General features: G+C 41.5%; 1 protein-coding gene across 9 annotated transcripts; it reads left to right on the top strand.

Moving 5' to 3' along the window:
- The first annotated feature begins 892 nt into the window (after window positions 1-892).
- Window positions 893-19,565, top strand: LOC113145333 (tumor necrosis factor receptor superfamily member 14-like). Of its 9 annotated transcripts, none has more exons than XM_026331928.1 (11): window positions 894-986; window positions 2,437-2,586; window positions 4,540-4,633; window positions 8,413-8,538; window positions 8,924-9,079; window positions 16,291-16,378; window positions 16,482-16,648; window positions 16,768-16,799; window positions 17,832-18,056; window positions 18,455-18,558; window positions 18,849-19,565. In XM_026331928.1, the coding sequence occupies exons 2-9, from the start codon at window positions 2,533-2,535 to the stop codon at window positions 17,898-17,900; spliced, it is 786 nt and encodes a 261-aa protein (XP_026187713.1). In that variant the 5' UTR covers window positions 894-986; window positions 2,437-2,532; the 3' UTR covers window positions 17,901-18,056; window positions 18,455-18,558; window positions 18,849-19,565. The 9 variants fall into 9 exon arrangements, with proteins under 9 accessions (XP_026187711.1, XP_026187709.1, XP_026187713.1 ...); XM_026331927.1 differs by having other exon boundaries at window positions 18,451-18,558; XM_026331929.1 differs by lacking the exon at window positions 17,832-18,056 and having other exon boundaries at window positions 18,451-18,558.
- Window positions 19,566-23,724: the final 4,159 nt, after the last annotated feature.

Here is a 23,724-nt window from a genome sequence, read left to right as displayed (position 1 = left end):
ATAAAGTTAATAAAGATTACATTTTAAAAAATCTCAACAATATGATCTGTTATTTTCAGAGCCACAGTGTTTTCACTGGCTGAGTGGTCCTCATTCTGAGTAAAGTGCCCTCCATCCATTCTTCATCTACAACTTATCCCTGCTATCCAGGGTCATGGGGGTCACGGGCCAATCCCAGCATGCAGTGAGTTGGAGGTGGGGTCCACCCTGTAAATATCAGCAGTCTATCACAGGGCTGACACACAGAGACACGCACCCATACGCACATCTACATTGGAATGAACAGTGAACTGTGACAGTGCTAACATCATCAGTAAATGAAGGGATCCTGTAATAACAAAACTGTATTGCTGCCAATAACTACAAGCATATATTTATAGTTATAGCAGTTATATTCAGATTTGTATAGATATATCAACAAACTCAGGACAAAGTAGGAACAGCATTTTGTTCATTTAATCTCAAAGTAGGGAGAAGTGTGCAATCTTTAGCACTACAACAGATAAATGATACAAGACCTGAGGACATTGTTTCGTCAGAATCAAGTTTGTCACTGCCAGTTTACATTATAGTCATTCAGACAGCAGACCAGACATCGTAATGGAAATATTACAGACAATATGAGATTAACTGTTACATTCTTTTGGATTGCAGCACAAATTGGCTTAAAGCTAAATGAAACAGCAGGTGAGATTGCAATAGAGGCAACAAAACTAATTAAATTAATATGATAGTTAGCTTAAGCTGAGATGAGAAGTACATGAAGAATCATTAGTAGCAGTAAAGATATATTTTAATAAGAAACTCAACTCTGTTATCCGTTTAATTTCTGCACCTTAAAACATATTTTGTATATTTTTCATTTGTTTTGATGGTTAGTTCCACTCCTTACCAGTTGGTGGCAGTATTGCACCAACTGCACCAATTCCATCTTTTCCTTTTGTGAAAGACGTGTTCAGTTTGGGCGATGTAGGAGAGAAGTAACGGTAAGACAGTGTATATGTTTGTATAAAGACATTTTCCATCCGTGTATGTGTTTGTTACATCACAGCTGAACCTTTAGCACAGGTCGGACCAGTGTATCGTTGTGGTTCCTCGTTGGTCCCGAATGTCCCCGTTTTCCAAAGGTCTCAGCAGACTGCGCCTTTATCTCTTATTTCAGGCTGAAATACGGAGCGTTATTTCCGCAAACGCTGCAGCTCCTTGTTTCTCTTCGTAAATATATTAGAAAACTGTTAAACACCAATGTAAATGTAAATGTTAATGTAAAGACTCAGCAGCAGCAGAGACGACTGTACAATTCTTTCTTTCTTCTTTTCTTTTCGGCTGCTCCCTTCAGGGGTCGCCACAGAAAATCATCTGCCTCCATTTAACCCTATCCTCTGTGTCCTCCTTCACTACATCCAAGAACCTCCTCTTTGGTCTTCCTCTAGGCCTCCTTCCTGGCAGCTCTAACCTCAGCATCCTTTTACCAATGTATTCACTGTCCCTCCTCTGAACATGTCCAAACCATCTCAATCTGGCTTCCCTGGCTTTTGCTCCAAACCATCTAACATGAGCTGTCCCTCTGATGTCCTCATTCCTGATCCTATCCATCCTCGTCACTCCCAGAGAGAACCTCAACATCTTCAGCTCTGCTACCTCCAGCTCTGCCTCCTGTCTTTTTCTCAGTGCCACTGTCTCTAAACCATATTCATATGTTTGATTTGGCTTAAACTTTACGTCGGATGCCCTTCCTGACACAACCCTCACAGGAAAAACATTTACCAGGACTTGGGACCGGCACATGAAGACGCTGTATTGTGCCCCCCTGTGGTTGCATTAGAGAGGAATGTACAATAATTACCATAATTATTAATAAAGGGGAAATTCAAAGTGAAAGCAAAGAGAAGACACAGGCCATTTCTTCATAATCCCTATTTTATTTTAAAAACCAAAAATGAAAACAAAGAGAAGAGAAACTAGAGACCTGTCAGCGCTAATTTATTTGGCTCTAATGCAGAGGTGGGCACTGAGAGCCACAGCTCTGCATGTTTTCCAACTGTCCCTGCCTTACCAATACTGATTACCTGGGTCAGGAGTGTTCTGCCAATCAAAGCTGGAAAGTACTAATTCATTTTGTCTTCCCCCACTTTTTTATATACTGAAGTATTGAAGCTGCTCCCCCTGATCTTCCAGTAACAAGCAGTGAGCAGGAAAATCTTGGCCTAGTTCCAAGTTTAATGAACAGGAAACAAAGGAAGTGAAACCAAAGCTCAGCTAGTTCTGCTGCTGCTGGTCATTTGTTGACGATTCAAAGAGTCAGAATCTAAATATCAGAGTCCACCAGCAGAAATCAGGTGTTAAAGGTTCCTCTTTCTCCAGTGATCATGTGACCAATGGGGCCTTACAGTTTAACATGATTTTGTTGTTTTTGTTTTGTTCTCCTGTTTGCAGATAGGAGGACATCTCCAGTTTCCAGATGTTTTCTTCCTACTAATGTCACCTCAGATGTTAGAGACATGGTATCCTCCTCACATGTAACCTGTTGACATGTTGTTCAATACGTCTTTGAGAAGAAATCATGTGGCAGCTGCATCTGTTTTGGTAAATTGTTTAATGGAGAATATTAGATTAAGCTTATATTAATAATGTAAACATCATGTTTCTTCTTCTCTCTGAGATTTCTGACTGAGTTTGTGCATATAAATAAACAGTTAAATTAATTGTAAAACATTGTAATACAGTGGGTACGGAAAGTATTCAGACCCCTTTCAATTTTTCACTCTTTGTGTCATTGCAGCCATTTGCCAAAATCAAAAAAGTTCATTTTATTTCTCATTAATGTACACTCAGCACCCCATCTTGACAGAAAAAAACAGAAATGTAGAAATTTTTGCAAATTTATTAAAAAAGAAAAACTGAAATATCAAATGGACATAAGTATTCAGACCCTTTGTAGTGACATTTTTAACTCACATGCTGTCCATTTCTTCTGATCCTCCTTGAGATGGTTCTGCTCCTTCATTGGAGTCCAGCTGTGTTTAATTAAACTGATTGGACTTGATTAGGAAAGGCACACACCTGTCTATATAAGACCTTACAGCTCACAGTGCATGTCAGAGCAAATGAGAATCATGAGGTCGAAGGAACTGCCCAAGGAGCTCAGAGACAGAATTGTGGCAAGGCACAGATCTGGCCAAGGTTACAAAAGAATTTCTGCAGCACTCAAGGTCCCTAAGAGCACAGTGGCCTCCATAATCCTCAAATGGAAAAAGTTTGGGACGACCAGAACTCTTCCTAGACCTGGCCTTCCAGCCAAACTGAGCAATCGTGGGAGAAGAGCCTTGGTGAGAGAGGTAAAGAAGAACCCAAAGATCACTGTGGCTGAGCTCCAGAGATGCAGTAGGGAGATGGGAGAAAGTTCCACAAAGTCAACTATCACTGCAGCCCTCCACCAGTCGGGGCTTTATGGCAGAGTGGCCCGACGGAAGCCTCTCCTCAGTGCAAGACACATGAAAGCCTGCATAGAGTTTGCCAAAAAACACATGAAGGACTCCCAGACTATGAGAAATAAGATTCTCTGGTCTGATGAGACCAAGATTGAACTTTTTGGCATTAATTCTAAGCGGTATGTGTGGAGAAAACCAGGCACTGCTCATCACCTGCCCAATACAATCCCTACAGTGAAACATGGTGGTGGGAGCATCATGTTGTGGGGGTGTTTTTCAGCTGCAGGGGCAGGACGACTGGTTGCAATTGAAGGAAATGTGAATGTGGCCAAGTACAGAGATATCCTGGAAGAAAACCTCTTCCAGAGTGCTCAGGACCTCAGACTGGGCCGAAGGTTCACCTTTCAACAGGACAATGACCCTAAGCACACAGATAAAATAACAAAGGAGTGGCTTCGGAACAACTCTGACCGTTCTTGACTGGCCCAGCCAGAGCCCTGACCTAAACCCAATTGAGCATCTCTGGAGAGACCTGAAAATGGCTGTCCACCAACGTTCACCATCCAACCTGACAGAACTGGAGAGGATCTGCAAGAAAGAATGGCGGAGGATCCCCAAATCCAGGTGTGAAAAACTTGTTGCATCATTCCCAAGAAGACTCATGGCTGTACTAGCTCAAAAGGGTGCTTCTACTCAATACTGAGCACAGGGTCTGAATACTTATGACCATGTGATATTTCAGTTTTTCTTTTTTAATAAATTTGCAAAAATTTCTACATTTCTGTTTTTTTCTGTCAAGATGGGGTGCTGAGTGAACATTAATGAGAAATAAAATGAACTTTTTTGATTTTGGCAAATGGCTGCAATGACACAAAGAGTGAAAAATTTAAAGGGGTCTGAATACTTTCCATACCCACTGTATAATGTAATATTAAGAACGATCTATTAGCAGAAATCAAATATATCTAAGAATGAGCCGTTTAAATCTTCCTCCTCTTCCGGTTTTATTCCTCACCTCCTTTATTGTTTAACCTCACAAACAGGTCAAATTCTTCACACTGTTACAGTTTCCACCACCTTGACTGAGACAAAACCTTATTCTTCACAGATACTGCTGATGAAAGTCTTCAGTGGACACACCCTCACATGTCATCGAGCAGAGTATCAGATAGATAATGAATGCTGTCCTATGTGCCCCCCAGGTATGAGCCAACTGAATAGGAAAGTTTTTGTTATGTTGTTAGTGTTGGGGATTGCCCCACTGAATGCTGGTTTATATTTAATGACTGCTGCAGAGCTTTTGTCAGGGAGTCAGACTCATCATATTGAGTTTGACCGTTTATTGCACAAGATTTGACCATACACGTTGGTGTCTTTGAGGTAGTTTTTGAAATAAATAAACAACAGATATGAATAGTCATTGTGCAAATATAACCAAGGACTCAACATATCACAAACTTGATAATAAACAACTTCATAAGGTGCACTGATATATGGAATATAAACAGAAATATATCAGCAATATCTCAGTGTGAATAACAATCTGCATAGTGCAATGAAGATTACAAACACAAATATGAGTTATATATAGAAATGAGACTGTATCATTAATGCACAGGTTGTTGATGGTTTGAGAAGATCAATTGTAAACATGAACAGTGCACATGACAAAGCTAATGTGCTAAGCTGTTTGTTAAACAGGATCGTATTACACATAAAGATTCCTAACATCAATGATATAAATACTGTCAAGTTAACACAACAGTGGTACACTGTAATCTAGGTAATTAACAACATACATCGAAGTAACTTACTTTGTCACACACTTTGTCTTGCACATAAACGCTGCACCTGAGTGTGAACATGCGATGTGACTGCCTCACTGAAGTAACTTAGTGAACAGGCAGTTACACTAAGAAGGTACTTGCTGTGAGCACTACGTTATTTACGCAAATCATTACTGAAACATCACGCAGATCACAAGTGTTAAACTTAAAGGGGAAGAATTCACAACAGCTGCCCCCACATTTGAGCAGCAAATGGGTAATCAAGGGACTTCTCTAAATGTCTTTGGTATTACCTTCTAAAGCAGGCAACTCTATCAGACGGGCAACTGGTCTGATGTAAGCCTTACCACCAGTGACAACTTCAGCAGACCACACACATCCATCACTACTAGGAAATGTCTTTTGAACTCGGCCTATGGGCCACTGAGCTCTTGGGAGTTGCGGATCCACAGTCATTATGACAGAGTCAACTTCCAGGTTCTTTGAAGCTTTATGCCACTTCTACCGAGTCTGGAGCGTAGGCAAGTAGTTTCTAGTGAAGTGTATCCAGAACTGGTCCACCATGTTCTGACAGTGACGCCATCTCCACCGCCCCATGTCTCCTGGAGCGTATGCCACCTGAGGCAGTGATGCATCCTGCCGCCCCATAAGGAGAATATTAGGAATAATCAGATCTATGTCAGCAACATCTGTTGGGGCATATTCTAGTGGTTTCAAATTGAGGATCCCTTCCACTTCTGCTAGCATTGTGGACAGAACATTTTTGGTGACAGCTTGGGTTTTGACAGCCATCTGGAGGGCATTCTTTAAGGAACAGACATCACGCTCCCATATCCCTCCAAAGTGTGGAGCAGTGAGGGGATTAAATTTGAAGCTAATCTGATAGTTTGAAAACTGGGCTTTAAATTCTAATCTTCTCGTTATTCTTTGTTAGTTCCCCGGAAGTTGGTGCCACAATCAGAACGGATCTTATATTGTTAGAAAGTCAACAGACGTAGGAGGGAGCTCCGCGCATGCGCACCGCGCTGCAGTCGGCCCATACTGAGCCTAGGAGCGCAGTTACCCTGAATGAATCTAATCTTAAATTGGTAGTGGTCAATTTGTACTGTTCAGTTGATTCCCTTTTGGCTCGCTGTATCCTGTCTGTTTGGCGGGAACCTTGAGTGTGGTGTGCGTCATTACCGAACAGTAAGTTCTGAAGTTCATATTGTGTTATGAACGATTAACAGCGCGACCGTGTGGCTCGGGGTTACATTACGCTTCTACGTAACTTGTGTTGGGGAACTAATACGAGAGATTTACATGCAGCCTGTGTGTTGACGTTGTTACGTCGTTAATATTAATGCCACTCGTGTGAATGGTTGGATGTATCCTACAGATGTTTGTGACATTATAGTATTGTTAGCTGAGAAGTGACGATGCATCTTATGTCCCTTAGTGCAGTTCCTTAACTGTAAGGATGTTGTTCGCCTGTAGATGGCGGTGTTGTTACACCCTCCATGTTTAGTCCTGATGTTAAGTTTATTGGTATGATTACATCTGTAATAAACAGTGTGGGTGGCAATATTGTATACAAATGTGTATTGTTTATTTGTTTTGTAGACCACACCCACCTACATACCCACATCTGTGTACTATTTGGAGCTCAGTAAAGATTTTGGAGAAGTATCACTTCAGCAGTGTTCTTATCGACACTCCACGGTGACACTACCTTCATACGGCCTGCACCCATACAGTCCACCTATCTTGCTCCTCTCATAACCTTCGAAACAAATATGGTTTAACTCTTTTTGCCATGAACCGGCGGAGTGCAAGAAGGAAGGCATCAACATCCATTGAATTGAGGATCTCATCGTGTACTGCCTTAGTTGTGAGACATTTGAAGATTAGCCCCCAGCGTTTTTCATTTTGCCTCCCTATTTTGACAAGGTGTGGGTCAAAGCCCACTAGCCCACTGTCTGAGGTCAAGTCCTCCTTTGACTAACATGCTGCATAATTGATCTACTGTTTGTTTGGCTGCAGCAACAGTAGGAAAGCTTGCGAGGCAATCGTCCACATAGAAACTCTGGTATACTATTTGTTGTAACCCTGGAGATTTGGCTTTCGAAGTACGAGCATGATGTTGCAGACTGAAGATGGCAGAACTTGCCATTCATACACATCTGGGGGGTTCTCACTCTGTAGGTCTCTTTAAATGAAACGGAGAAAGGGTCTGTCCTTGGGTAGAGTTAAGAGATAGACCCTGGTGTTTGAACGAACAGTTGAAAACCAGTCGTGGCTCACCAGATGGTGGGGCAGGCACCATGATCCTGCTGTCTGGGCTGCTTCCCTTTGGTTGTGTTTGGCTACATAACCTGCTTCAATGAGTTTGGCAAATCTCTCCTGAGTAAACTGAGGCCTTCTCAGGGTCTTTCTGAAGCCTCCTTTCAGTACTCCTCAGGTTTGCAAGGACAGATTGCATGGATCCCCTGAGATTAAGTGCATCTGGCTTCCACAGAAGAGGGGTGGCGTAACATTGTAAAAAAAGTAAAAGGGTTTTTTTTGCCATCAGTGATACACAGTGCATGTTTTGATAACTCCACAAAACTAAAAAAGTTTGACACAACCTGCACAGCACTGGTACAGGGAACAAAACACAACACATTCACCATGAATCATTCTTGGAGCCGTCAACATCAAACAGTTCTTTTAAATATGGCCAAGGATGGACAAAGTCTTGCTTTGCCGTATCAGCTGCATCATCATTGGATTCTGCAGTACACCCTGGATTCCTTTCTTCCTCCATGTCACACTACAGGTTTTCTCTCTATCATAACTGTACACTCAGTCAATTTCCCTCTCTAGTTAGTTACATCTGTTACGTCATGTCGTCATCTGTGGAGGTTGAAAAAGTAACAAGCCTGTTTTGATAATGTAAGAAGTAGAAAGTACAGATATTTCCGTTTAAATGTAGGGAGTAAAAGTAAAACGTCATCAGAAAAATAATTACTCAAGTAAAGTACAGATACCTGAAAAATCTACTTCAGTACAGTAATGAAGTATTTGTAATTCATTACTTCCCATCTCTGTCAGGTTGTAGTAATGAGTGCCTAGCTCGTAACATGCACATTACACTCAGGATTATACGTCTTCAACCAACAGAAACATGATATTGCATGAAGTTAAATGTTTTGTTTGTTTTTTTTTGTCCACAGGAAATCGAGTTAAAACAGATTGTACAGAGTTCAGAAGTACGTCCTGCCTCCCCTGCACTGAGGGAACCTTTATGAATGAGCCCACTGGACTCAAACTGTGTTTTTCCTGTGCACACTGTGGTAAAGGTAAAAATGTTGTTTAACATGTTAAAGGCTGATTTGTCTTTGTTGTGACAAAAATGCAGACACAAAGACATATGTAATACTGCCAGATCAGATCTAAACAACAATGACCCTGTGTTTATCAGTGGGAGATTCAGGAACGAGAGAGCTGACAGAAGTCACTGCTCCTCTGTCTCCTTTCCTCTGCAACAGCGAAATCAATTCCACTGGGCTGTACACGGCAGACAAGCTATTTCTGTAGTGTATTTCAGTTCATTTTTAATTGTAGTATTACAGTTCTTTAAAATACCATAAAATTAAAGGACATCTGTAGTAATGTAATAGCTTGTTGCTCTCTGGTACATTCAACAGTGATCAGTCATAATTAACCCTGTATCTGTGTTGACAGATTCTGGTCTGAAGATAAAGAGATCGTGTACATTTATATCAGATACAGTTTGTGAACCACTGGAGGGATTCTACTGTATTGACTCTACAGGGGACGGATGTGAGGCAGCACAGAAACACAAACAGTGTCAACCAGGACAATACATCAGCCAGAAAGGTTTGAGTTTGAAATGAGAATACCAGAGTTCATTAAACTGACCTGACTGATGATTAGCTCATCAAAGATGTGATATTTAAACAGAATGATCTGCTCGAGTTTGGGGTTTGAAGTTGCCACTATTCAGTATAAATTGAGTCTGAGAAATGCTGTGAAAGTTGGATGGGTTTGTGTTTTCAAGATTTAAACACTTAAAATGTCTAAAATGACTAAGTAAAAAAAAGTAAATTATCTTTATCACTGGACCTTTTAAGTGACATGAAAACACTGAAACTGTCCACCTGTCTACTCTGTGGGTCATTTCAGGGTCACCCCATGCTGTACCTGATTGTTTTCCTCACAGAGACTGTGGTTGGTGGGTTTTCATAGAAAATAACAAGGGCTGTAGGTGTGGAAACATCTGCCCATATGTTCTTCTTAGCCCTGAAAAGCAAGAAGTTTTTGTCTCTGTTGTGAACATTTCATACCAGCTCTAACTGATGTGATCTGACAATTATATTGACATAAATGCTGAAGCAATAGGTTTGTGTCTTCCAACACAAATTGAAGTCTATTATGAATGACATATCAACATCTTCTTTAAATATTTGCATAAAACATTAGTGCTCATAACAATTAAATATTTCATGTTCACACGAGCTATAACAACAACCCGTTGATATGTTTTCTGAACTGTTTTTAATTTGTATGTGTTTTCAGGAACAGCTTCCACAGACACTGTGTGCTCTGACTGCAGTGAGGGAACATTTTCGAATGGGACATTTGAATCTTGTCGACCACACACACAGTAAGTGAAGCATCAGACATGAACACACCTGGTTCTTACAACAGCAGTGAATTCATGACGTCCTCCACATGTTGATGTTACAAATGTCCCTCTGACTTTTCAGATGTGACTCAGTGAATCTTCAGCTGGTTAAAGCAGGAACAGCTTCAACTGATGCTGAATGTGGAGAACACAGTTCAACTCACATGATTCTAATCTGGGTTTTAGTGTCTTTTTTATTAATTTGCCTATTTATAGTTGGGTTTGTGGTTTACTCAGTCAAAACAAAGAAATGTCTAACAGGTAAGATTTGAAAATATTATTATGGTTTTGATGAATGATGATACATTCAGCCAAGTTGATGATCAAGATGTTTTTCATTGGATTTGCTTATAACAGGGTTATTCTGAGCAGGAGGGGCAGCTGTTCCCAGAGACGTATGTTTGTTACTCTCTTTTTGAAATTGTAATGTGCACTGTAGAACATAATTGGTTTATCTAAATAATTGAAATATTAATAAATAGTATATTTTGCCACAATGGATCCCACAAATGGAGGAGAATTAACATAAACATTATAACTGGACAGCAGCAGGTAAAAGAAGCTTTGTAATTTTCATTAAAGTGTATTTTGACAAAAGATTATCTGTCTGAGCTACACTAGCTAACGTCTTAGAATGGCTTTAGAATGAGACTACACACACATATACATAGATACAGGCTTTGTTCACTGCAGAGTAAATGTGATCTAGAATCCAGTAAGAATATAGTGGCTAAAGGAAGCAGTGTTTAAGTGTGCATTCTTCAGTCACAGCTCCTGGATGGAGGTCACAAACAGTCTGTGATTATCTGCAATAGTTATCTGTGACATATGTGGATTTCTTTCTGCTGTAGCTATTGTTTTACTCAGTCTCAGCCAGTTTCACAAGCCAAACATTTAACCATGTTCTTTCTGTTGAATCTCAGGGAAAACAACCATCCTCCTGAAGACAGGAATTACTTCCTTCTTTTCCTTCTGTAAAAGACCTGTTCAGTTTGGACCATGTAGGAGAGAAGTAACGGTAAGACAGTGTATATGTTTGTTTGAAGACATTTTCCATCCGTGTATGTGTTTGTTACATCACAGCTGAACCTTTAGCACAGGTCGGACCAGTGTATCGTTGTGGTCCCTCGTTGGTCCTGAATGTCCCCGTTTTCCAAAGGTCTCAGCAGACTGCGCCTTTATCTCTTATTTCAGGCTGAAATACGGAGCGTTATTTCCACAAACGCTGCAGCTCCTTGTTTCTCTTCGTAAATATATTAGAAAACTGTTAAACACCAATGTTAATGTAAATGTAAATGTTAATGTAAAAGACTCTGCAGCAGCAGAGACGACTGTACAATTCCTTCTTTCTTCTTTTCCTTTTGGCTGCTCCATTCAGAGGTCACCCTGAATAATGTTCTAAAAGTAACAGGATGGTTTAATCAATATAACTTATATTGTTCAATCCTATCACATTGTGAATCAAATTAAATCACACATATCAACCACTAAACATGGATCCACAGTGACCAGTGATATTCAGGGTCAGCAAAAATTGGAGTTTTTTCCTATTGCACAGTAACATCTACTTTAATGAAGTGCTTCTAAACACATATCATAGAGGGGACTTGGACTGAAGTCACAGTCTTCTCCTTTCAGCTGCTCCCTTCAGGGGTCACCACAGCGAATCCTCTGCCTCCATTTAACCCTATCCTCTGTGTCCTCCTCACCCACACCAACCATCCTCATGTCCTCCTTCACTACATCCAAGAACCTCCTCTTTGGTCTTCCTCTAGGCCTCCTTCCTGGCAGCTCTAACCTCAGCATCCTTTTACCAATGTATTCACTGTCCCTCCTCTGAACATGTCCAAACCATCTCAATCTGGCTTCCCTGGCATTTTCGCCAAAACATCTAACATGAGCTGTCCCTCTGATGTCCTCATTCCTGATCCTATCCATCCTCGTCACTTCCAGAGAGAATCTCAACATCTTCAGCTCTGCTACCTCCAGCTCTGCCTCCTGTCTTTTTCTCAGTGCCACTGTCTCTAAACCATATTCATGTTTGATTTGGCTTAAATTTTATGTCGGACGCCCTTCCTGACACAACCCTCACAGGAAAAACATTTACCCGAACTTGGGACCGGCACATGAAGACGCTGGATTGTGCTCCCCTGTGGTTGCATTTGTCAGGATCCGCATTTTTGTGTCTTCCTGTTTCTTTTATTTTGAAGGATCCTGACAGGAACTGGTGTTTGTTTTATTTTGTTCACTTTACGTTGACCTAATTAGTTATTCTTTTCACCTGTGTCTTGTTTTGTTCCTTGCCTTTATATACCTTTGTCCATCCATGTTTTAGTTGCCAGGTTATCTGTTAAGATATTGTACTGAGTCCTGGTAAGACTTTGTTTTGAGCCCTGTTGATACCCTTGTGTTCTTGTTTGGAGTTTTGATCATGGACTACCTTTTGTTCTCCCAGGTTTGAGTTAAGTGTCTGCCACCTTTTGTATTTGCTTTCTGGTCTTTTTCCTCATGCCTTGTCTTGTGTCACTGTGTTTTCTCCTCTGTGTTCACGTTCATTTTTTCCGAAGTGTTCTTGTCTAGCTCCCTTTTGTTCAAACCTTGTTCCCTTCCTGTGTTCGTGTGTCTGTGTGGTTTGGTGCGTCTCCTGTGATGTGTGTGTGACCCAAACTACCTCATGCCCTGTTGTCACTGTATCTCACGTTCATGTGTTTGTGTGGTCTGGTGCGTCTCCCCAAATGTGTGTGACCCAGACCCTCATGCCTTGTTCCCTTGTGTCCATGTCTTTGTTCCATGTTCTTGTTTTATGCCCATGAGTTTCCATCGGTATCTGTCTAGTCTTGCTTTTTGTCTTGTTCAGTTAAATAAAGTCATTGATTTGAACCCTGAGTAGCGGAGTGGGCAATTACTGGTCTTAAAAATTAATAATAATTTCCCGATACCTGACAGCATTCGAGACGAATGTACAAAAATTACCATAATTATTAATAAAGGAGAAATTCAAAGTGAAAGCAAAGAGAAGACACAAGCCATTTCTTCATAATCCCTATTTTATTGTAAAAACCAAAAATGAAAACAAAGAGAAGAGAAACTAGAGACCTGTCAGTGCTAATTTATTTGGCTCTAATGCAGAGGTGGGCACTGAGGGCCACAGCCCTGCATGTTTTCCAACTAGCCCTGCCTTACCAATACTGATTACCTGGGTCAGGAGTGTTCTGCCAATCAAAAGCTGGAAAGTACTAATATATTTTGTCTTCCTCCACTTTTTTATATACTGAAGTATTGAAGCTGCTCCCCCTGATCTTCCAGTAACAAGCAGTGAGCAGGAAAATCTGGGCCCAGCTCCAAGTTTAATGAACAGGAGACAAAGGAAGTGAAACCAAAGCTCAGCTAGTTCTGCTGCTGCTGGTCATTTGTTGACGATTCAAAGAGTCAGAATCTAAATATCAGAGTCCACCAGCAGAAATCAGGTGTTAAAGGTTCCTCTTTCTCCGGTGATCATGTGACCTATGGGACCTTACAGTTTTAATATGATTTTGTTTCTTCTTTTTACAGGTGCTGCCCTCCTGTTTGTAGATAGTATCTTCCAGTTTCCAGATGTTTTCTTCCTACTAATGTCACCTCAGATGTTAGAGACATGGTATCCTCCTCACATGTAACCTGTCGACATGTTGTTCAATATGTCTTTGAGAAGAAACCCTGTGGCAGCTGCATCTGTTTTGGTAAATTGATTAATGGAGAATATTAGATTAAGCTTATATTAATAATGTAAACATGTTTCTCCTTCTCTCTGAGATTTCTAAGTTTGTGCATATGAATAAACAGTTAAATTAATTGTCAAACATTTTAATATAAGGTAATTTTAAGAGTGATCTATTAGCAGAAATCAAATATATCTAAGAATGAACCTTTTAAATCTGCATTAAATCTTTCTCCTCCTTTATTCCTCACCTCCTTTGTTGTTGAACCTCATCCAGTCTCTGTCATGTTTTTAATGTTGATATTTTATGTTTGACAAATTCTTCACACTGTTACAGTTTCCACCACCTTGACTGAGACAAAACCTTATTCTTCACAGATACTGCTGATGAAAGTCTTCAGTGGACACACCCTGACGTGTCAACGAGCAGAGTATCAGATAGATAATGAATGCTGTCCTATGTGTCCCCCTGGTATGAGCCAACTGAATGTTAAATATATATTTATGGCTCAGCTCTGAGATCATGCAGCTTTGAACCTGAAGCTTAAGGAGCTCGATTCCATAACAGTGTACTTCAACAGTACTTCAGAAAAGAGGGAAAAATATCCATAACACAAAAAAAGCACACATACACACAAAAGTCACAAAAGCACAGATACAGGGCTGTTTCTAATGACCACAGTTAAACCTAGAATGAAAAGCCACTTGCCACAGAGAGATGTTAGGAAAATACGATGCAGTATTTCTGACAGTCTCTCCTTTAAAAAAACATGTAGTACACCAGTTTTAAAAAAAAATAATGTGGTTTTGGTTTAAATGAAAATAAGAGTTTTACAGCGACATGAAAAGTATTGGCAGAGTCAGCAGGAAATTGTATCCTGAATAAACAAACCACAACACTTTGACCCATATTTGTTTTCTGTTTCAAAATTACACTATTACATAATCTTTTTTAATATTTTTAAAAAGTGTTAGTTTTGTTTTGTAGTGCAGCCTAGTGGATGTTTGTGCTGTTCAAGTACAATTTAGACAAGAACAGGGGCAGTTGTAATGAGAAAAGAAATGTCAACTGACCTTTAATTTAACAGCAGATAAACAGTGAGCACAGTCAACTACATTACTAAAAACAGTAAAATTAAAATCAGCTTTAAACTCAGTTTTTATTGTATTTTCAAAGGAAGTCGAGTTAAAACACACTGCTTCAAGTTCAGAAATACGTCCTGCCTCCCCTGCACAGAGGGAACATTCATGAATCAACCAACTGGACGCAGACTGTGTTCTCCCTGCATGAACTGTCATGAAGGTATTTTTTTTTTTGTATTTGTAAAATATTTTTAGAAAACTGACTGAAATAGATTGAGTCAAAGCATCAACGTTCTCTACCAAACTACCTGCATAAACACGTATTCCATGACTGACATGTTTTCTATAACTGACTGTTCAGAAAAACCAGCAGCAACTCTCTTATGTTCCCATCAGCCATCTGCTTTTTGCTGTGTCCACATTAACTCTGTTTATATGTTTATATCTTTCCTTTACATTGTCTTTCTGCCTCAATATTTTTATATATTTTGTATAAAGAATGTTGGCATCCAGTGCTTATAATGCAGACCCACATGTAGCAGCAAACTGCTGTTGTATGAAAATGAAAAAATAACTTTAGCTACATAAGTTATGTTGCCTAAACCTAAAGGTGTAGTGTGTAAGATGAAATAGATTTACTGACATCTAGTGGTAAGATTACAGAATGCAGCCTTCTGAGCAGCCCTCCCACAATATATTTAGAGATAGTTGTAACCATATGCTCTTAACTGGACATAATAGAGAGATGTTTGTAATGTTGCTCTGTAACAGAAGAAGTTCAGTGATCAGTTCATATGTAACCCTGTATCTGTGTTGACAGATTCCGGTCTGAAGAGAAAGAGATTGTGTACATTTATATCAGATACAGTTTGTGAACCACTGGAGGGATTCTACTGTATTGACTCTACAGGGAACGGATGTGAGGCAGCACAGAAACACAAACAGTGTCAACCAGGACAATACATCATCCAGAAAGGTGGGTTTTCTATAATATCTTTAATATTAGAGGTAATGTTTAATTTTAAAATGAGATCACTAACGTTCACTAAACTGAGCTGATTAAAAACTTGTGATTTCTGTCCAGCAGAAAGAAAGTACCTAAAAATTCTAGATTAAGTCTCAACTGAGACTTCCCAGCCAACCTGTAGCCATTAGCTTTGGATGGTTATTTTTAATAGATGGCATTCAAGATATTGCATGCTGCATGTACTCCAGTTTGGTGTTTATATTGGGAACTATTTGGTATAAACTAATTCTGAGAAATGGTTTGAAAACTTGATTGATTTTGTTTTCAAGATTTGTCCAGTGTTAAATTGATAAAGAACGGGGAATAATATAATAATATCACTAGGTGATGGAAAAACACTGAAACTGTTAATCTGTGGTCTATGAACATGGGCTCATGCAATTCAAACACTATCCACACTACTTGACTGTTAATGCTTCAGTGCTGGCTAAGATTATCCCAGTATTAGAGCAGAATGACCAAGATGCTATTAAAGACATCATGAGATGAGATGCCTGTTTCAAATCTCAAATGAAATAAAATGATGCCTTATATTTTAAAGCCTTTGGAATATATATGTACTGAACTAGTTGAAACATATTTGTCTGTGTTTTCAGGAACAGCTTCCACAGACACTGTGTGCTCTGACTGCAGTGAGGGAACATTTTCAAATGGGACATTTGAATCTTGTCGACCACACACACAGTAAGTGAAGCATCAGACATGAACACACCTGGTTGTTACAACAGCAGTGAATTCATGACGTCCTCCACATGTTGATGTTACAAATGTCCCTCTGACTTTTCAGATGTGACTCAGTGAATGTTCAGCTGATTAAAGCAGGAACAGCTTCTACTGATGCTGAATGTGGAGAACACAGTTCAACTCTGATGACAGGAGTTGTGATTGGTGTTATTGTGTTCATGTTAATGATTGGAGTATCTGCATTTTTAATATATTATCTCAAGGAGAAAGGTATATTTTAAGATCATACAACAAAATCATTATGCTTGAAATAGATAAATATATTGTCAAAGATTTATTGTCATTACATTGTTGATTGAAGCTTTTTTGTTGAACATATTTAATTACAGAAAGAACAAGAAATGCAGAGAATCATGCCGAGGTAAGTTTTGTACTCTTGTTACTGATTTTACTAAATCTGGTTTCTGTTCACTGTACACTTTTTAAATATATGACACCGCATTTTTATCAATATTTCACAAAAAGAAACCTCTTAAAAGAAAAGAAGGATCAGCCACCTGTGAAGAGGTGCAGACAAGAAAGCTGTGTCTTCTTCGTTAACATGTCTGAGCTGTGATGTCTTTTCAAATGTACATGATCCATCCATCCATCATCTATACCTGCTTATTCCTTAACTAGGGTCACAGGGATCTGCTGAACCCATCCCAGTTCTCTTTCAGGTAGAAGGCAGAGGTACACCCTGGACAGGTCACCAGTCCATCAGTCCATATAGACACATAGAGACAAACACACACACTCACACACACTCCTACGGGCAATTTAGAGTCACCAATTAACCTGACATACATGTCAACACAGAAAGGCTGGGTTGCGAACCCAGGACCTTCTTGCTGTGAGGCAACAGTGCTAACCACTGTAGAGAAATTAAATGAGTCCTGCTCTGTGCTGGGCTACATATTGGTGATTAGCACTTTTGCCTCACAGCAAGAAGGTCCCTGGTTCGAAACCCAGCAGGGGCCTTTCTGTGTAGAGTTTGCATAGTCTCCCTGTGCTTGTGTGGGTTTTCTCCAGGTACTCCGGTTTCTTCCCACAGTCCAAAAACGTGTGTCAGGTTGATTGGTGACAGGAGTGAGTGTGTGTGTCTGTCTCTATGTGCCCCTGTGATGGACTGGTGACCTGTCCAGGATGTACCCCTGCTTTTCACCCAAAGAGAGCTGGGATAGGCTCCAGCAGATTCCCAGGACCCTAAATGTGAATGAGTGGGTAGAGACAATAGATTGATGGATGCATTGTGCTAAGAAATGAACTCTGCTGTCTATAGACAGAATCATTATCTCACACATAAGTTGCTGTACAGATGCTGAATTCAGCCTGGGATAAAAACCTGGAGCAAGTTTATGTCTTAGCTTATGTCCAGACTCTTCATTCGTTGTCTCTGTCTCTGCAACTTTAGGACATGTTGCATGTTGTTGATGATCTGGTCACAGTTGGATCTGATGAAACTTTGGCTGCTATAAATTAGAACAAACAGCTGGAACAGGAGACACAGGGTGACCTGTGACCTAACCATGTTGTGGGAGAGGAGCAAGGCTCTCTGACAGCAGTGTCAAAGAGGAGAATGTTGTCCATGATAACATCAATATTGGACAACTCTTCACACCCTCTCCATCACGTGCTGGTCAGTGCATTGAGCCAAAGACTCATTCCCCCATGATGCAACACAGAGCGCCACAGGAATTTATTTTTAGAATTTAGTTTTTTTATGTCTGAACATGTCAAACGGCAAAAGTGTTTAAAGACGCGTCTAATGACCACATTACACTATGACATAATATTAATCTGTTTTAGTATTTTAAAAAAGTGTTAATTGTTTTGTTTTGTAGTGCAGCTCAGTGGATGTTTGTGCTGTTCAGGTACAATTTAGACAAGAACAGGGACAGTTGTAATGAGAAAAGAAATGTCAACTGACCTTTAATTAAACAGCAGATAAACAGTGAGCACAGTCAACTACATTACTAAAAACAGTAAAATTAAAATCAGCTTTAAACTCATTTTTGACTGTATTTCCAAAGGAAGTCGTGTGAAAGATGCCTGCTCTGAGTTAGTCCCGCCTCCTGTGTGTTGAGGGGACCTTCATGAATCAACCAACTGGACAAAAGCAGTGTTTTCCCATGACGAAGGTATGTTTTTGTTTTTTTTTTTTTTTATTTGTACAATGTTTATAGAAAACTGACTCACTCTGACCTGGATGTTGGGAATGTCACTGTGAGGATCATGTTCTTTGATTTCTCCAGTGCCCTTAACACCATTCAGCCCTTCCTGATGAAAATGCTGCTCAGGATGGGTGTCAGCTCCTCCACTGTCTCCTGGATTGCTGATTACTTGTCTGACAGGCCCAAGTTTGTGTGGCTAGGGAGCTCTCTGTCTGAGACTGTGATCAGTAATGTGCCCTGTTTCCTTTTCTGTTCAGCCTATACACTTCCAGTACAGCTCTGGGTCCTGCCGCCTGCTGAAGTTCTCCAATGACTCTGGGGGAGTATCGGGATAGACAGGAGGCAGAGTACAGAACGCTGATCGGAGACTTTGTAGAGTGGTCCCAGGCCAATCACCTGCTACTTACTGTGCACAAGACCAAAGAGCTGGTAGTGGACTTCAGGAGGAAGTGGACACCAGTGGAGCCCATCATCAACTAGGGCCAGGAGGTGGAAGTTTTGGACCACTACAAATACTTTGAACACTTGAACAGCAGGCTGGACTGGAAGGACAACAGTGATGCTGTTTACAAGAAGGGCATGAGTAGACTTCCTGAGGAAGCTTAGGTCCTTTAATGGATGCAGCAGGATGAGGGAGCTTTTCTACCAGGCTGTAGTTGCAACAGCCCTCTATTTTGCTGTGGTCAGCTGGGGGAGCAGCACCACTAAGAGGGACATCAGTCAGGTCAACAAACTGATCCAGAAAGCAGGACACATTATTGGAGATGTTTGAGTCAGTGAGGGACAGGAGGACACTGGACAAGCTGCTCTCCATCATGGACAATTCTTCACATCCATTCCACCAGACTTTAGAGGGTCAGTGGAGCTCATTCTCCAACAGACTCATCCAACTCCACTGTCACATTGAACGGTTCATTCATACAATTCTCCATCCTTCTGTTTAATAACTCCCCTCTTTGCATTATGTATATAGTGTATATATGTATTGTATATATGTATATATATATTAAAAAAATTTCCCTTCTCACCCCCTATGGGTGGTGTGTGTGTCTTCCTCAATCTCGGGTCCTCTACCAGAGGCCTGGGAGTTTGAGGGTTCTTCGCAGTATCTTAGCTGTTCCTAGCACTGCACTCTTCTGGACTGAGAGCTCTGATGTTGTTCCTGGGATCTGTTGGAGCCACTCTCCCAGTTTGGGGGTCAGAGCCCCAAGGGTGCCGATTACCATGGGGACCACTGTTGCCTTCACTTTCCACATCTTTTCTAGCTCTTCTTTAAGCCCTTGGTATTTCTCTAGCTTCTCATGTTCCTTCTTTCTGATGTTGCTATCACTTGGGATCGCTACATCTACCACTACGGCTTTCTTCTGCTGTTTGTCCACCACTATTATGTCTGGTTGGTTAGCCATCACCAGTTTGTCGGTCTGTATCTGGAAGTCCCACAGGATCTTAGCTCGGTCATTCTCCGACACCTTTGGAGGTGTGTCCCATTTTGACCTTGGGACCTCCAGCCCATACTCGGCACAGATGTTCCTGTACACTATGCCGGCCAATTGGTTATGGCGTTCCATGTATGCTCTGCCTGCTAGCATCTTACAACCTGCTGTTATGTGCTGGATTGTCTCTGGGGCATCTTTGCACAGCCTGCACCTGGGGTCCTGCCTGGTGTGGCAGACCCTGGCCTCTACCGATCTTGTGCTCAGGGCCTGTTCTTGTGCTGCTACGATTAGTGCCTCTGTGCTGTCTTTCAGTCCATCTTTTTCCAGCCACCGGTAGGACTTTTCGATATCAGCCACTTCTTGTATCTGTCGATGGTACATGCCGTGCAGGGGTTTGTCCTGCCATGATGGTTCTTGCTCCTCTTCCTCTGCATCGGGCTTCTGTTGCCTGAGATATTCACTAAGTATTCCATCGCTTGGGGCCATCTTCCTGATGTACTCATGGATCTTGGCTGTTTCATCTTGGATGGTGGCTCTGACACTCACCAGTCCAGGCCTCCTTCCTTCCTCTTAGTGTACAGTCTCAGGATGCTGGATTTGGGGTGAAGTCCTCCATGCATTGTGAAGAGCTTCCTTGTCTTGACATCAGTGGCTTCTATGTCCTCTCTTGGCCAGCTTATTATGCCAGTGGGATATCTGATGACCGGCAGGGCATAGGTGTTGATGGCTTGAACCTTGTTCTTCCCATTTAGCTGACTTCTTAGGACTTGCCTTACTCTCTGTAGGTATTTGGCTGTGGCTGTTTTCCTTGCGGCTTCTTCTTGGTTCCCGTTTGCCTGTGGGATTCCAAGGTACTTGTAGCTTCCCTCAACATCTGCTATGCTGCCTTCTGGGAGTTCAACTCCTTCAGTCTTGACAACCTTCCCTCTCTTTGTTATCATTCAACCACACTTGTCCAGTCCGGATGACATTCCAATGTCGTTGCTGTATATCCTGGTGGTATGGATCAGTGAGTCGATGTCTCGCTGATTCCTGGCATACAGCTTGATGTCATCCATGTACAGGAGGTGGCTGATGGTTGCTTCATTTCGTAGTCAGTATCCGAAGCCAGTCTTAGTGATGATCTGGCTGAGGGGGTTCAGGCCTATGCAGAACAGCAGCGGGGACAGAGCATCTCCTTGGTAGATGCCGCACTTGATGGAGACTTGTGCAATCGGCTTGAGGTTGGCCACTAGGGTTGTTTTCCACAGTCCCATTGAGTTCCTTATGTAGGTTCTTAGGGTCCTATTGATGATGTACAGCTCCAGGCATTCCAGGATCCATGTGTGAGGCATTGAGTCGTAGGCTTTCTTGTAGTCAATCCAGGTGGTGCACAGGTTGGTCTGTCTGGTCTTACAGTCTCGAGTGACTGCTTTATCCACCAGTAGTTGATGTTTTGCTCCCCTGATGTCCTTACCCATTCCTTTCTGGGCCCCGCTCATATATTAAGCCATGTGCCTACTCATCTTAGCCGCTATGATGCCCGACAGGAGCTTCCATGTTGTGCAGAGGCAGGTTATCGGACGGTAGTTGGATGGGACTGCTCCCTTTTGGGGGTCCTTCAGGATCAGGACTGTCCTGCCTTCAGTTAGCCACTCTGGGTGAGTCCCATCCATTAGCAGCTGGTTGGTTTGAGCTGCCAGGCGCTCATGGAGGGCAGTTAGCTTCTTCAGCCAGTAGGTGTGGATCATGTCAGGTCCCGGTGCTGTCCAGTTCTTCATGTTTGAGACCCTTTCTTGGATATCTGCTGTTGTGATGTTTACTGGTTCCTGTTCAGGGAGGTTGCTGTGGTCTGCTCTCAGGTCTGCCAGCCACTGGGCATTGGTGTTACGTGATGCCTCCCTATCCCATATGTTTTTCCAGTATTGTTCAGTCTCCAGCCTTGTGGTGGGCCTGTTCTCAAGTTGCTACCCTCCCACTGAGAGTACACTTTGGTTGGTTCGGTGGAGAACATCCTGTTTATTCTCCGTGCTTCTGTTTCTCTGGTGTACCTCTTCAGGCGTGTGGCCAGGGCTGTGAGTCGTTGTTTGGCAGTCTCCAGGGCCTCTGGTATGGACAGCCTGCTGTATTTCTTACCCAACTTCATCCCCCTTCTCTGCAGTTCTGATAGTTGGCTGACTTCTCTCCGTGTTGTCCTTATTTTTGCCTCTAATCTCCTTCTCCATGCAGGGTACTGCTCCTTGGTGGTGGGATGTATTTTTTGGCCAAGCATCTCAAGGATCACTGTTGCCGTGGTGTATATCAGCTTGTTGGTCTCGGTGATGGTCACAGTGGGGATTGTTCGTAATGCTGCATTCACATCTTCTAGTAGACTTCCAGAGAGTACTTCACTTACTCTTGGTAACCGGCTGTGGAGGTTCCAGGTGTCCATCTTGCTCACGATCTTCACTCTCAGGTCAGCTGCTCTTGTGTTGAGCATGTGGGGGCTTGTCATTGGGGCTTGGTACCCAATCTCCTGGCTCCCCCTTGCCGTAGCATTTGTGTTGTATTTCTTCGATCTCTAGTTGTGATAGCAGTTGCCGTTTGCAGATGTTGGAACACTGAGCTACTAGATGTTTTGGCCCTAGTATAGATGGTGGGTTTTGAAGTTTCCATAGGTCCCACATCCTCTTCATGTAACCCCTATCGCTGGGGTTACTCATGTAGTAGCATTACAGCAGTTCTCTGTTGTCAGCCCTCGTCCACGAGTGTCTTGTTCCAGTAGCCCATTTCTCATCAGGTTGCCCTGGTCCCCTAGCACCTGACGCGGACCTTGTTGACCCGGGCGACGTCCGAGCCGATATGACTCCAGTATTTCTATCGCTCATTTGTAATGAGGTAGGCTAGTAGCGTTAAGGACCTTGCCTAAGGGCCCACACTGGTGATGCCCTGGTCGGGACATCCCATCCATATATATCTATATATGGAGATATATATATATACATTTATATATGAAATAAGTGTATTAGTGAAATAAAATAAGTTGTGTGGTCAATAGGGAAGCGAAAGCAGACTGGATGAACAGTTGGCTGGGAGAAAAAGGGAGATACCTAAACTAAAATAAAACTAGCATTTTGAAATTAAAATAATGACCGGGGCAGAGATCTAAAGTGTCACATAGCTTTAAGTTGCTGGCCATGCACTGATCATGCCATCTGACATCACAAAGTCTGCATGGTAACTGACCAACAGGATAAGGGAACTACATATTTGGTTAATCAAAACTGTAAAATAAGCATTACCTAATGCAGGAGAAAGACTAAATAAACCCTAAAATTTTCCTGGTTGGTACTGACTTTTTGGATTATTTTCTGTATTTGGAAGACTTTTTAATTTTATTTTATATTCATATAAATGAATCATGTTTGTCTCAAACATGATACAAATAGAGAATGTGTATATTTGACATATTGGAATAATTGGATCACCTTTGATTATGTTTTTTAAATTTATGGGATGAAAACAAAACCTTAAACTGATAGAAATGTAGAAAAACATGTTTTATAACATGGGTAGACATCAAAAGAAATAAACATAACTCATATAGGTGACACAGGGCTTCATCACTTGATATTCATAAGTAAATGGGCAATGAAAATATTGTAATAACTCGTATGCAGCTGAACATGAATTATTGACATGTAAATATATCAAGCAAAGGAAAGAATCATCGATATTA

Source organism: Mastacembelus armatus, chromosome 7 (assembly GCF_900324485.2).
Source record: "Mastacembelus armatus chromosome 7, fMasArm1.2, whole genome shotgun sequence".
NCBI lineage: Eukaryota > Metazoa > Chordata > Actinopteri > Synbranchiformes > Mastacembelidae > Mastacembelus > Mastacembelus armatus.
Note: the sequence above shows the minus strand (reverse complement) of the source record. Positions and strands in the feature narration are given on the sequence as shown.